The following is a 15,850-nucleotide window of genomic DNA, read 5'->3' as shown; positions in this document are numbered from 1 at the left end:
GTGAGAACATGGGGTGCTTGGGGGAGCGGGCAGAACTGGGCAGGAAGAGGCTAGGTGGGGGTGGGTAGGGTAGAGGATGGGGCCTTGGTGGAAGGGTGGGGGTGGGCCCTGGGGCAGAACCGGGTTTCACTGAGAACCCCCCGGTACTTTGGAAAGGCGGCACCTCTGCCCTGTGGAAACATTAATGATATCTCACAACCATCACATAAGGTACGTAAATGCTGCATTATAATTTTCATTTGACAATGAAAAAATGGAGGCACAGAGGGACTTGCCTGAAGCAACTGAGCAAGTCAGAGTCAGGAACAGACTGGGCGCCTCCAAGTAGTAAACACGCTCCCACCACATATATATCAATATAATTTAGAGCAACTGATTGCCACTGAAACAAAACTGAGGTCTATGTAGAAACTGTTTATAAGCAGAGCTGATGGTGACATCTATAGTTAAGGCTGCCTGAGACCTACCACAAAAAGTGCTTGTTTTCAGTTCCTTACAATTTTGCCAAACTTTAATAATTTATTCTGAAATTTTACATGCCATGTCAACTTCACCCTGAATGTTTTTGAATAGTTTCAACAAAACCAATTCCAAGAACAAAACTGTGAGGATACTGAGTTTGGGGAGGGAGGGAAAAGATGGGGAGAAAAATACAGGAGTCAGGGGAAGATGGGTAGAGGGGTAAGGTTGGGACAGACTGAGGGAAACAAGATATAGAAGGGGTCAGGCTTGGGGAAGGCCAAGAGACAGGGGCAGAAGGTTCTGAAACCTCTAGAGCACATTCCGCTCCAGAACCGGGAATGGAATCCAGGATTCTGGAGTCTCTACAGTCCTCTGATGTAAAACCCATTGGCCAAATACGTTTCATTCCCTACTGGCCCAGATAGACACTAACAGCTGATTACTGCTACCAGTCAGTCCATTAGTTGAAGTAGCAGAGATCTGTGCTGTGGATCTAAAGGCCCCAAACCAGCTGATGATACACATGGGAATCAGTATGGTTCCACATTCTAAAAATTCTGCTTTTTCAGTTGGCTGATTTGAAAATTTAGAAGATGGCATTTTAACAAAAAATGTGAAAAGTATGGTTGCAAAGTCAAACACACAAACATTTCCAAATGCCAGAATTAAGAATGCCTGTGCATATGCATTATGATATAGTCTTTAATTACATAATCACATACTATTTTTTCCACAGGACCTATGCTTCATTCATTCAGTGCACAAGATAGATGGACCATGCTCAGCGAATGACTCAGGGGTGTTTTGGGAAGGAAGCTGTAGTCTGTAGAACCCCTTCCTTATTTGTTGATGAAACTGAAAGATTTATAGTGCATGAGTCAAGGTACTGCAGATAGAGAAAGGATGGTCTCAAGTTTGAGGCAATTTAATATGCTGGAGACCAGGATTCTATCCCTGACTCTCCCACAAATTTCTTGTCATGCTGGGCAAATCACTTGAACCAAACTTTTCATGTGTGGCCATCAATTTGTGTGCTTTTCATTTGCTGGATGCCTAACTTGAGATACCTGGGGTCTGATCTGCAGTTGTGCTGAGCACTCAGAATTGCAAGTAAAATCAATGCCAGCTATGCTCTGAACATACAAAGTACTATAATAATGCTGAGTACTCAGAAGCTAGGTTTTTCAAGTTGGACACCAAATATCAGTGAAAACTTTTGACAAGTTTGGCCTTAAATTTCTCTGTGCTTTAGTTTGCCCATCTGTAAAAGAGGGATGGTGTAATGATAAATTTATTAGGGTTTATGATGAGTGCCCATGATCAGAAAAACCCATGAAGAAATTAGTACATCTGCATTCAATGTAGGGTTTAAATAGTAAGCAGTAAATGAGCCATATGGCTACACAAATGATAAGTATGAAAAGAAACACTGAATGGCTTCCCATTCAGTTAACACCATCCATCCTGTGCACTGAATGAGGAAAGGGTCTTGTGGAGAAAACAGTAAGTGAACACGTAATTAAAGACTGTGTCATCACACATATGGAGCGGGGAGAGGGTGTCAAATTATGGTTGCACAGTCAAACCTAATTCTGGGATTTCTTAACTTCTGAGTGCTTGACTTCACAATCTTAATGTTCTTTTAACATAGTTTTTTTCAGATGTGACTGAGAATAGACACTGCCGTGCACCCTTCTAAATTCTCCTATTAAACCCACTTCTTGTTTTTCATTGGGTTATTATTAACTACTCTCTAATGCTGCCTGTGCTGACATGGGCGCCTACAAATTTCTCCTCAATCATCCACCGGGGAATGACTGAAATCAAACTGGTTATACCTAAATGTTAAAACCATTAGTTCCACATGTAATCATGTGGCTGAAGGAGCTGGATGTGGCTGGATGGACGTTCTTATTTTCCTTTAAACCTGGCTTCTTTGGATTTAGCTTAGGCCTTGTCTACACTGAAAAGTTTGCCATTTCAACTATGTCGGCATAGTAAAAACAGTAAAATCTCCCTAGTATAGGCAGTTATACTGGTATAAAAAAGTGCTTATATCAGTATAACTTATTCCGGTTCAGGGAAGCAAAATAAGCTATAAGGTTTTATACAGGTATAACTGTGTCTTTGCTTTTAAAGGCACAGCTTTTTTGAAAAAAAATATTACACCCGTAAGAGACTTAGCTCTGCCTGTAAAACGTGTAAAGGTAGACCAGGCTTTATTTTTTTAGAAACATGTTTAAACTAACCTGAAATAAGCTACTCTTAAACTGAAATAAAAGTGTCCACAGAGGTTTCATTGGTTTAACTAAACCATTCTAATTACATTGGTGTAAGTGTATATGCAGACATGGCCTCAGTTCATGTCAGTGAGATGAGAAGCAAACAGATTAGGAAAAGCAAGGACAAGTTGATTTGATTATATTTCATGATTTTCTAAACTATCCCTAGAAAAAGAGCAACAGAAAAAAAGAGTTCCAAAGTCTGGAGTTGATGGAACTCCAGACTTTTATTAAACAACTATCCTTTTTAAAAATGGGGCTAGAAGGAAGAATGCATTTTTATAAATTAAATTAAAATGCTGGGAATAAAAAGGAAGAGTATTATGACCTATAATCTAACCAACTATCCTAAACTTTCTATACTTGAATGGGGAATCCCAGTCCTCTAAATTCTAGGGATCTGTGTCTTCCCTCCATTTTAAACCCGCCACTGATAACATGAAATGTAAGAACAAAAGTGACAATATCCACTGTTTATAAAACAAAAATGGTTTACCCCTAAAAGGAAGTCAGGAGTAGAAATTCATGTTTGCCCAATATGAAGTTATTTTCACACTTCTAAGTAGGATATTACAAAGAATAGAAAGTAAAAAATGAAGAGTATGAAATTTCCCTCCTCCTACTTTCTCTTCTCCGCCCTCTACAAAAGTTTGGGAGTACCTATTTAAAAAAGGAAATCAGAGGAAGAGAAGAATAAATAAATAGTAAAGCACAATAAAGATAATGGATTCCAAGAAGGCAGACTTTAGCAAACTCAGGGAGTTGGTAGGTAAAATCCCATAGGAAACAAGTCTAAGGGGAAAAACAGCTCAAGAGAGTTGGCAGTTTTTCAAAAACACATTATTAAGGGCACAAGCGCAAACTCTCCCACTGTGCAGGAAAAATAGGAAGTATGGCAAGACACCACCATGGCTTGGCCAGGAGATCTTCAATGATCTGAAGCTCAAAAAAGAATTCTACAAAAAGTCAAAACTAGGTCAAATTTCAAAGGATGAATATAAATAAACAATCCAAGCATGTAGGGACAAAATTAGAAAGGCCAAGGCACAAACAAGATTAAACTAGATAGAGACATAAAGGGCAACAGAAAATGTGAAAACGAGAGAAGTGTTAAAAGACTTTTTTGTTCCAGTTTTCACCAAAAAGTTTAGTAGCAACTGGACATCTAACAATGAATGCCACTGAAAATGAGGTAGGATCAGAGGCTAAAATAGGGAAAGAAGAAGTTAGAAATTAGACAAATTAGATGTCTCCAAGTCACCAGGGCCTGATGAAATACATCTTAGAATACTCAAGGAGTTGACTGAGGAGATATCTGAGCCATTAGTTTCAGAGTAGCAGCCGTGTTAGTCTGTATCCGCAAAAAGAAAAGGAAAGGAGTACTTGTGGCACCTTAGAAACTAACATATTTATCTGAGCATAAGCTTTTGTGAGCTACAGCTCACTTCATCGGATGCATGCAGTAGAAAATACAGTGGGGCGATTTTATATACACAGAGAACATGAAACAATGGGAGTTACCATATACACTGTAACGAGAGTGATCAGGTAAGGTGAGCTATTACCAGCAGGAGAGGGGGGGAAAAACAAACAAAAAAAAACCCCTTTTGGGTTAGTGTTTTTGTTGTGTGGTGTGTATGTGGTTGCTGGTGAGTAGCTTTTACGTAGAGACTGTCCAGTTTGTCCAATGTACATGGCAGAGGGGCACTGTTGGCACATGATGGTATATATCACATTGGTAGATGTGCAGGTGAACGAGCCTCTGACAGTGTGGCTGATGTGATTAGGCCCTATGATGGTATCTCCTGAATAAATATGTGGACAAATATAGTGCTAATTTTTAAGAAGGGAAATAAAGACAACCTGGGGAATTACAGACCAGTCAGCTTAACTTCAGTACCCAGAAAGATAATAAGCAAATAATCAATCAGTTTGCAGACACCTAGAAGATAAAAAGGTGCTAAGTAACAGTCAGCAACCAACCTAATAGCTTTCATTGACAAGGTAACAAGCCTTTTTTTTTGGGGGGGGGGGGGGGGGGGGCAGTAGATGTGGTATATCTTGACTTTAGTAAGGCTTTTGATACCGTCTTACAAGACCTTCTCATAAACAAACTAGGGAAATGCAACCTAGATAGAGCTACTATAAAATGGGTGCATAACTGGTTGGAAAACCATTCCCAGAGAGTAGTTATCAGTGGTTCACAGTCAAGCTGGAAAGGCATATCAAGTGGGATCCTACAGGGATCAGTTCTGGGTCCAGTTCTGTTCAATATCTTCATTAATGATTTAGATAATGGCATAGACAGTACACGTATAAAGTCTGTGGACAATACCAAGCTGAGAGGGGTTGCAAGTGCTTTGGTGGATCAGATTAAAATTCAAAATGATCTGGACAAACTGGAGAAATGGTCTGAAGTAAATAGAATGAAATTCAATAAGGACAAATGCAAAGTATTCCACTTAGGAAAGAACAATCAGTTGCACTCATACAAAAGGGGAAATGACTCCCTAGGAAGAAGTACTGTGGAAAGGGATCTGGGGCCATAGTGGATCACAAGCTAAATATGTGTAACACTGTTGCAAAAAACCCCAAACATCATTCTGGGATGTATTAGCAGGAGTATTGTTAGCAAGACATGAGAAGTAATTCTTCCGATCTACTCTGTGCTCCTCAACTGGAGTACTGTGTTGTCACCACATTTCAGGAAAGATGTGGACAAACGGGAAAGTCCAGAGAAAAGCAACAAAAATAATTAAAGGTCTAAAAAACACAACCTATGAGGGAAGATTGAAAAAAACTGAGTTTGTTTAGTCTGGAGAAGAGAAGACTGAGGAGGGACATGATCACAGTTTTCAAGTATATAAAATGTTGTTACAAGGACGAGAGAGAAAAATCGTTCTCTTTAACCTCTGAGGATAGGACAAGAAGCAATGGGCTTAAACTGCAGCAAGGGCGGTTTAGCTTGGACATTAGGAAAAACTTCCTGTCAGGCTAGTTAAGCACCGGAATAAATTGCCTATGGAGGCCGTGGAATCTCTGTCATTGGGGATTTTTAAGAGCAGGTTAGACAAACACCTGTCAGGGATGGTCTAGAACAGTGGTTCCCAAACTTGTTCCGCCGCTTGTGCAGGGAAAGCCCCTGGCGGGCCGGGCCAGTTTGTTTACCTGCTGCATCCGCAGGTTCGGCCGATCGCTGCTCCCATTGGCCGCGGTTCGCTGCTCCAGGCCAATGGGAGCTGCTGGAAGCGGCGCAGACCGAGGGATGTACTGGCCGCCGCTTCCAGCAGCTCCCATTGGCCTGGTGCAGCGAACCGCGGCCAATGGGAGCAGCGATCGGCCGAACCTGCGGACGCGGCAGGTAAACAAACCGGCCTGGCCCGCCAGGGGCTTTCCCTGCACAAGTGGTGGAACAAGTTTGGGAACCACTGGTCTTGAAAATACTTAGTCCTGCCTTGGGTGCAGAGGACTAAACAAGGAGACCTCTCGAGGTCCCTTTCAGTCTCACAATTCTATTATAAGATAAGAACTGTAGAAGAGAAAGATGCTGTTGTGACTCCAGTGCCAATATCATCAAAGTCTGATTTGGCAGAACAGACTTGAAGAAACATGTAACAGATTTGGATATCAAAAATAGGGGACCTCCCAATTATACCACCTGCAATATCCGAGCAGAATATACATCACAGCTTTTTGATGTATATTTCCCTTTTGTTATCTCCCAGTGCTGGTGCTGCTACTGCACAGCCACATTAAAGCGCTTTAATGTTGGTAGTGAAGACATACCCTTAGTGACAAGGCCTCTCCATGGGGGACAGCAGCCCCAGGCTGTAGATACTCTTGCTACTGCATTCTCATATGTTTTAGGTCTCATCTCATACGTTTTAACACAGAGGTGAGAATTTAATCATCTCTTTGTAATTAAGTACTTGGTATCACTGCATGATCACTACATACACAGTGTACTGCTAAGCAACAGTCACAAAATGTATCTTCTATTCTGGAAATCCTGTTTCACTAGTCACTTCACTTTCACATTCAAAATACTTTCAGAAGTTTACTGCTATCTCCCAAATATGACAACATCCCCCTAAGACAAAAGCCTTCAACATAAATCTGCAGCCAAGAACAAGCTGAACAGGCTAGAATATTTAGAATAAAATGGGAATGTCTTACTGTTCTACATGAAGAAAGCTGCCCTTTTTTTACATTTATGTACCTAATATATACAATTTTATAATGATCAAGAGGATAATTCAGTTACCTCACGGACATCATACAGGTCTTAGAGAAAGGATAGTAAAATGGTGAAGGGACTAGTGGCTAGCCCAATACTTGGGAGACCTGGGAGACTTGCTTGGGCAAGTTACTTAGGGCCTGATTTTGAGGGTATTTAGGGATGGCTATGCTTGAACCTCAACGGGATTTTGCCTCCCAAGTGCCTAAATCCCTTTAAAAATTATATTTAGGCTCCTATATCAGTTAGGCACTGCAATGCTGAACAAAACTACATCTGAAACCTGTCAATATTTTTAAAGATGTTAGTCTGTATTCGCAAAAAGAAAAGGAGTACTTGTGGCACCTTAGAGACTAACCAATTTATTTGAGCATAAGCTTTTGTGAGCTACAGCTCACTTCATCGGATGCATACTGTCATGAAGTGACATCCGATGTCATGATGCATACTGTCATGAAGTATGCATCCGATGAAGTGAGCTGTAGCTCACAAAAGCTTATGCTCAAATAAATTGGTTAGTCTCTAAGGTGCCACAAGTACTCCTTTTCTTTTTTTAAAAATATTGGCCCAGTCTCCCTGTGTCTCAGTTCCCCACTGGTGAAATGGGAACAATAGCACTGCCCTACTCAAGGGTATTGTGAGAATAAATACATTAAAGATTGTGAGGTGCTCAGATATTACAGTGATGGGGATCACAAGGAGAATCTCAGTTAGCGGTATGCCTCCATTTTATGTACTGAATGAATTTAAGAGTGGACAGTTCTCCCAGACTTAAAGGTGACCAGCAAATAGGTCAAAATTTGGTTTATGTAATTGTTTGTGTGTGAGAGAGTGAGAAAGGTTGTCGAAGGATCAGTTCTCTCCCCCAACTGCTTTTTAAACCAGGAAATTCAGGTTTGGTCACCTGGAAGAATCTCTAGTTGTCAGAGAACCAGTGAAATTAAATCACCAACAAGAGAACGAAAGTAGAGAAACTGAGAGGGAAAGATAGTTAGAACAGGAAGTGGGAAGGAAAACGACTAGTTTGCCAAGTTTTAGACATTTTTTCTAGAAACTTATAATTATACTGCAGATAGTGGTTGTAATGTTATGAAAACGTTTTGTCACTTTCTCTCATCCCTCCCAAAAACCACCTGGGAAACCAGATGAGCTCTCTCAATAGAAATTTCTTCCCTAATACTAGCCTATATGGATTTTCACATACATACAGAGAAACTATGGGCGAGTAGTAGTTACTGTTACTTCAGAAAAATAATCTATAAATTAGTTATCTGACTAAATAAATCAATTCTTTGATCATTTCCATTCTTCTCTGAATTCCATCTAATTTTGGGTGTGCTCTCATCAGTGAAAGATGCTATCTTAAGAATCCTGGACATGGAAGTCCTCTGTTCACAAAACACACACACTATAAGCAGCATTAACTCAAGCTCCCCCACGCTTTATCCTAACACTGAGAGAACCCTCTTACAGGTAAAGAGGTAGTTCAGGTTGTATGCGCATTTAATCCTCCTCTAAATGTTGAATTGGTAGGGATCAGAAAATTTCATTTTGCCTTTGTAAAATACAAAGCATGTCGTGAGAGTCTAGTTCCTTGGATTTCTCACAAACACTTGCATGTTTGTGAATACATAAAGTGCCATGTTTCAGAGTAGCAGCCGTGTTAGTCTGTATTCGCAAAAAGAAAAGGAGTACTTGTGGCACCTTAGAGACTAACAAATTTATTTGAGCATAAGCTTTTGTGAGCTGCAGCTCACAAAAGCTTATGGTCAAATAAATTTGTTAGTTTCTAAGGTGCCACAAGTACTCCTTTTCTTTTTGCATAAAGTGCCATATAATCCATAATGCAAAATCTCGTGTAGTCACATGCTTTTGTCAAAAAGACAAAGAAAGGATACTAGTTAGTTATAAGGGTCTCTTCAATTTAGGCCAGGGGTGTCACAGGTCTGGCCTGATGCTGGGCAATGGTTCTGATCCTTGAGGAGCCATTCAGCTATTGTAATGAAGCCTCATGCTTAACTAGCACAGTCCTTCCTATATGGAACAGATGGCTCAGCAGTGTAGGGATCTAGATGATGCTAGAGCTTGTGGATTCAAATCCTCATGTGGCTGGGTTCAAAAGGTAATTTCCCTGACAGATTACAACAACTTTAATCAAAGTGCCTTGTATTTTGCAGTGGAAGAATAAGGGTCAAGATCTCTCAGCATCCACGACCTTACTGCTCATTTAAAAACATTTATCTTGATGACATTACATTTCCCCTACACTAAATTACTGACAGAGTTTAACTCCTTTACTACTTAAGACTACTAGCAGAGGCTGAGGTCACTGAATAAACAGGACCAAATGTTATAATGAACTGCTCAAAGACACCTAAATATTTGTTATTCCTGAGGGCACTCTGTGCCAAAAAATTAAAAATTCTGCACACAATATTTTAAAATTCTGCAAATGTGGTCAAATAAATGTGGAGGCTCCAGCATGGCACTGGGGAGCACAGGCCGCTGGCTGCACAGAGATGGGAGATCACTATGCAGCTCCCACCGTGGGACATGGACTCAGCAGTGAGGCTGCACCCAACTGTGACTCAGCACAAGGTCCAGGCCTGCCCCAGAAACACCCCAGGGCTCCACCCCTCCGTACTAGGTACACCAGGTGTTGGCAGGCAGGCTCAGCAAGGCAGGATTCAAATGTGGAGAGGCTTAGTGCGGGGGGATCCAACTGTGGGTTGAGAGGCTTCTGTGTGGGGCAATCTGCGTGCCGGCAACTCAGTGGAGGATCTGGGTGCAGGGGGGGATCTGGATGCACAGTGGTTGTTGGGGGGTTCTGGGTGCAACAGTAATGGAACTCTGCAGGGGGGTCAAGGTGAAACTGGTTGGGGCTCAGTGGGGGTGGGGTCCGGGGGGTATAAGGCTCAGCAGGGGAGGTCTGGTTGTGGGGGGGGCTCAGTGGGGGGGTCCAGATGCTGGGGGAGTGGGGCTTAGTGGGGTGAAGACCCAGATGCAGCTGGTTGGGGCTCAGTGGGGTGGGGATCCAGGTGGCTTGCTGGGGTGGTGCAGGAGGAGTGGGGCTCATTAGGGGATGTGGGATTCTGAGTGCAAGGGGGTGTGAGGCTTCGTGGGAGGGTCTGAGTATGAGGGGGGTCTGGATGCATGGGAGCTGGGCAGAGGGGGGAGCAGCTCCCTGCACAGGGATCCCTCCCCCTGCAGCTGAGGAGTGATGGGCGCAAGAAGTGGGTGGGGGGAGTTTGCAGAGCAGCTGGGGGGGAAAGCTGGGGGTGGGTCTGATCCAGCCCCAGATGCCGTGCAGGGGAAGAGGAAGTCCCGTCCTCCCCAGCCCAGCCGGGACTAGCATCTGAGTCTGGCGCAGGGTAGGAGCCACTAGCCGGGTCTTCCCCAATCCCACCCTCTGTCCCACAGTGATTTACCTCTCTGCCGGCTGCCCTGGGCACCTGAAACATACTGCTGAGGAGGGTCACATGACCACTCTTGTGGCTTCCTCTTGCTTCCCTGTCAGAAAATCATTTTCTGTGGGGAAGCAAAGAAATCTGCGGGGGACATAAATTCTGCCCATGCGCAGTAGTGCAGAATTCCCCCAGGAGTAATTTGTGGAGTGTTTTCTCATCTCAATTAGCTTGTCTGTCTACATCGTTTCAGTGCCCATCACTATAATATCTGGAAGCTGGATCTTAGATTGCTTCTGTCCTTTGCTAAGTAGCCTGAAAAAGTCACTACAGACCCTTCAAAACACAAGGAAATCTTGTCCAGTTAGACAACACTCTTTAAATTAGCTAATACTGCCAAGAACTACTGATTTGTTATCAGTAGTTTCCATTTCACATCAAAACTCTTTGTTATGAAGAGAGAGTGTGTTCTAGACAAAGTTGACATTACATTTTTAAATTCATGTACTACAAATATCCATTAAGTTCTCACCGAAAGATTTGGTTTGGTTTGGTTTGGTTTCCTGATAAAGTTTTCTGATATTTATATTTAGCAATAATAGATAAGTAATTATACCCTCCTAACTAGACCTTCCACCGCAAACATCAGTTACTTTAGTCTTCTACATAAAAGTAGCAATACTGTTCAAAGGTATTTTTGTTTAAATATAACAACAACAACACATTTTCTGCACTAATTAATATTTGGGGCCAATTACCATATTGTTGTATCTTTGCATGCAATACAAATACTGCACTCAATTGACCCCAAAGGTACCGCCGCTCTGCTGGTTAAGTCTAAGAAAGAAGTCTTACATTTAGTTCTAAAAGTGGGGAGGCCTGTGGTTATTCTCATCTCTTTTGGAAGGAAGTTCTTTTAGCCAAGGGCGGCCAAGGCCCCCTGCCCCTCCTCTTCTGCCTTAGGCCCCACCCCGCCAAGCCGGAAGCTGAAGCAGTCCGGGAGCCGCAGATCCTCCACCTGCCTGTGGTGGGGGGGCCAAGAGCAGTCCCTGGCCTGTGGCCCCACCCAGGGCAGGAGGGTCTGCGACTCCCCACAGCTCCCCGCGTGGCTCTTACCATGGCTGGGCTGCAGTTCCCCAGCCAGAACTGGGTCCATGTAACAGCTGCGTGCAAGTAGCTTTGGGGTGCCGCGAACCCTCCTGCCCTGGATGGCGATGGGGAGCCCCTGCGGGGTGGGGACACAGGCCGGGGGCTGCTCTTGACCCCCCAACCCCGGGCAGGTGGAGGGTCCACGGTGACCCACAACTGTCTGGGCTCCCCTGACCTGGCTCCAGCAGCCGACCTGGCCAGGGGTGGGTGGCCAGGGCCTTTGGGGAGAAGGGGAGGTGAAGGGCGCGGGGCCCCTGTCAAATGTGGAGGGGCCCTGGCTCCATTATTCCCCACCTCTTAACTTCTTCACACTTGGCCGTTCCCCATCTCCTCCAGCTCACCTCCCCACACTAGTCAGGACAAAACAGTAATACTTTAGAGCCAAAACTTGACCAGGTTAGCACATTCAAAAGTACAATTGGTTTGTCTTTTAGATTATGTCTACACTAGCACTTACGTCAGCAAAACTTTTGTTGCTCAGAGGTGTGAAACCCCCCCACTGACTGACATAACTGTCTCCCGTTGGCATAACATAGCTATATGAGCGCTCTTAAAGTCGCACAGCTATGACACTGTAAGCTTGTAAGCGTACGCATGGCCAAAGAAGATTTTACTGAGATAGAGCTAGGTAACTTGTCTAGTCTGGGATTTAAAGGTGTGATGTCACATAGGGTCACAGGATTTGTCTACACAGGAAAGTAAATTCAAATTTAGGTAGGCAGTGAATTTAAAGCAGAACAAACTATCCCTGATTAATTCCCCATGTGGGCATTCTTATTCCGGAATAGTTTTACTGGTCTTAACCAGGAATAGCTATTCCAGATTAACTCCTCATGTAGACAAACCCTTAAACCAGTGTAAAAGGCTGTGAGGACACACTTATTTTGGTTTAAACCAGTTTTATTTCAGTTTAGCGTGAACTGATTTAGGGTGTGTCTTCATTACCTGCCGTAGCAGCGCTTTAACGTGGCTGTGTAGTCACAGCACCAGTGCTGGAAGAGAGCTCTCCCAGTGCTGTAAAAAACCCACCCCCATGAGGGGAGTAGCTCCCAGGCTGGCGCACTGTCTACATTGCCACTTTACAGCGCTGAAACTTGCAGCACCCAAAGGGGTATTTTTTCACACCCATGAGCGAGAAAGTTGCAGCGCTATAAAGTGGCAGTTTAGACAAGGCCTTAGATTATGCTAAATCAAAATAAACCATTCTTAGGCAGTTCTAAACTACCAGTGCCTTGCCAATCAGGGGCATGTGCAGGAATTTAAATTGGACACCTTTTGGTGGGGGCACAGAAGTTCCCTGCCCCTCTCTCCACTGGGCCCCGGCAGGAGCTCGATCTTCCTTCCCTCCACCCAGCCCCAGCCCCGGCAGGAGCTCGTCGCTCGATCTTCCCTGCCTCCACGACCCTAGGGCCAGAGAAGTTCTGTGCCCCCAACGACTGCCCCCAATTGCACACATCCCTGTTTCAAATACAAGTATACTTGTATACTATACCAGCAAACCTCTCCTAGTATGGATGCACCTTATACCAGAAAAACTGTTGATAGAGTAGATCCTGTCTACACTACAGAGTTTTGTCAATGCAAGTTACACTAACCTACAGCCACCGCTGTAATTAAACCACTGTACTGATGCAGCTGGCTGTAAGACTGCTCATGCAGACGCTCCATGCTGATAGGAGAGAGCTCTACCATCGACATAATTAAACTATCTCCAAAGAGTGGTGGTAGCTATGTCGTACGGAGAGCGTCTCCTGCCAACATAGCACTGTTCACACTGGTGCTTCTGTGGGTGTAACTTATGCCGCTCAGAGGGTTGTTTTTTTTCACACCCCTAAGCAACATAAGTTATACCCACAAAAGTACTAGGGTAGTCATGGCCTAACTGTGACACCAAAGGAAATTGACCGGCATAGCTATAATGGAATAACAGCTGGTCAATCTCCCAAATTAGACAGGCACTAAAACATAAAGCCAAATTCTCTGTAAGATTAACATCAGAACAGTAGAAAATAATAAGTAGAGAAAACAAGCCAAAAACAAACAAGAACACCCAGCAGTTCTAGAATCTCATCACAATTTTTGCTGCTTTCTACAAATGCTAAGGGTTTTATTAATTTAGTCATCTTTTCTATTGTGAAAATACAGCTGTCACGTGAAATGACAAAGAAACAATCTTCAACCAAATAATAGCAGCCTGGAAAGTGGGAACTTGCCATACTCTCACCCCACTCATCTTAATGAGGTGTGACCATCAGGGACAAAGAATTTAAATGTCAATATTATTAAGCAGCGGATATTTCTGTTGGCTATTTTTCTTTTTCTTTGTTTTTAATTTGTTTGTTTTTTTAACTGCAGCAAGACAAGGCTAATTCAACATTAAATTTCTGCAGTTAAATCATTAAAAAGTCATGTAATGCAAAAGGTTAACTTACAAGCAGTCTCATGGTTTCTTCACAGGCTATGTCTTCACTTGCAAAAAGGTGTGTTTTTACAGCAAGATAAATAATGCATATTAGTCCTCTTATTGTAAAAAAACCACACCAGAAGACACAGCCACAAAGGGCTTGACTACACACAGAAGGTACAGTTTAACTTCAACTGGTTCATAAACTACTTTAGTTAAGCAGATGTAAATCTCTCTGTGGACACTCCTAACAGTTTGTCTTGCACCAGGTTTATCTTTCCCTACAGGTGATAACTGTTCACAAAGGCCTGTTCAGTGCAGCCCCACTGGTGTTAACAACATTAGGAACCCTAGTGGAGACAGGTCATTGACTGTGGCCACTGTTTTAAGTACTGCAGACCTGATCTGAGCAGCGTTAGATGACAGTGTTTAAAATGTGGGCACACCCCATATTCACCAGATCCAGATTTTTTTTTATTTTTTTTTTAAGGTACACTATTTAGGTCCTGAACTCCTTAAAAATCCTGACCCTACAGCTCTCCAAAAGCTGAACTGTTAGCAGCAATGAAAAGAAACAAAAATTAGGAAAGTTCACTAGTGCAGACAGGGCCTAACACTACAGCTATCTCAGCTGTAGAATCACGTTGGCCCATCCAAACTCCCAATTTTATATATATATATATATATATATATATATATATATATATATATATATATATATATATATATATAAAAAAAAATAAAAGAATATGGATGGCCTGAGCCAGGGTTTCAAAATCCAGTTCAAAATCCATAGGACAGTCAGACACTACAGGGATGGAGATTTTCAGTTCTCTAGAATTCTGCAGCTTGCCCTGGCTTCCTGTCAGGATAATCAATGCATATTGCAGGGGTTCTTGAAATTATTCGTACTCATGAGACCAATTTTTGTGGACAGGGAAAATTTCATGTTCCCTGTTATTTTTAGTGAAGTTATGATTAAGCATTTTTGGGACATGGTGACACCTTTTCTTTTTTAATCCCTTTTTGCCATTCCAAATTTAAGATGGCTTCCAAGGAAAACCAGGCATGGTGAGTAGGGAAGACCACAAGAAGCTGACACATCTTGAGAGTATGGATCAAATTTTGATTACTGGAAGATTATAAGTCAAAAAGAAATTGCTGTTCTCAGATACAATGTATTCAGAGTGTATTCAGATAAAACCAAGGGATAATCCATAGCCTAATTCAAATACAATATTAAAAAAACCCAAAGAATTAGAGAAAGGAGAATTAATTAGAGAATTAATTTTCCATTAATTAAGCCAATATGCATTTAAGAATTCATGTTTTCAGTCTAGTTAGTTGCATTACAGATCACCAATTGCACTGCTGATTTTAAACAAAGAATTCCAATTTCCTCCTGTGCTCTGGAATACAGATAAAGTACACTTTTCCTCACTCACCTTTGGATCGAGTGGAGATATCCATCCCCTCCACCACCTCCTGCTCTGCTTTTATTTCCTCTTCAGCCAAGCTACAGGAGTTAGAAAGAAATTTAGAATATATTATTTTCATATTTAGGTTCATTCACAAAAGCTTGAAGTGACACTGTCAAATACTTACGGCCAGAAATCTAATATAACTTTAAAGGTCCATTCTCAAGTGGACTATATGCTATCTGAACAGAGAGGGAATTTATCTTGCCTCTGATACACAGGGTATTTACCCAAATTTCACTCATTAATTTTAATGTGAGTTAGTCTTCCAACATCTATGGGAGATTATTTATATAGAATCATAAATGTGAATGATACTTGATAGACAAGTAGGTGACAGGGCTCCTGTCCCAAAGAGTTTATAATCTACGGTCCAAATCCTATAAACTGTATGGACAGACTCCTGCATATGTTAGCACCTTACTAGGTGCTTA

General features: G+C 42.4%; 1 protein-coding gene across 10 annotated transcripts in view; it reads right to left on the bottom strand.

Moving 5' to 3' along the window:
* Positions 1-15,850, bottom strand: part of ZMYND8 (zinc finger MYND-type containing 8) — a 122,407-nt gene that overhangs the window by 66,989 nt on the left and 39,568 nt on the right. For all 10 annotated transcript variants that reach the window (XM_074970057.1, XM_074970056.1, XM_074970060.1 and 7 more), the window contains one exon: positions 15,384-15,454. In XM_074970057.1, coding sequence (XP_074826158.1) covers positions 15,384-15,454 — 71 coding nt within the window. The remainder of the gene's footprint in view (positions 1-15,383; positions 15,455-15,850) is intronic.

The sequence above is a fragment of the Natator depressus genome, chromosome 13 (genome assembly GCF_965152275.1).
Source record: "Natator depressus isolate rNatDep1 chromosome 13, rNatDep2.hap1, whole genome shotgun sequence".
NCBI lineage: Eukaryota > Metazoa > Chordata > Testudines > Cheloniidae > Natator > Natator depressus.
This window is presented reverse-complemented; position numbering and strand designations above follow the sequence as displayed.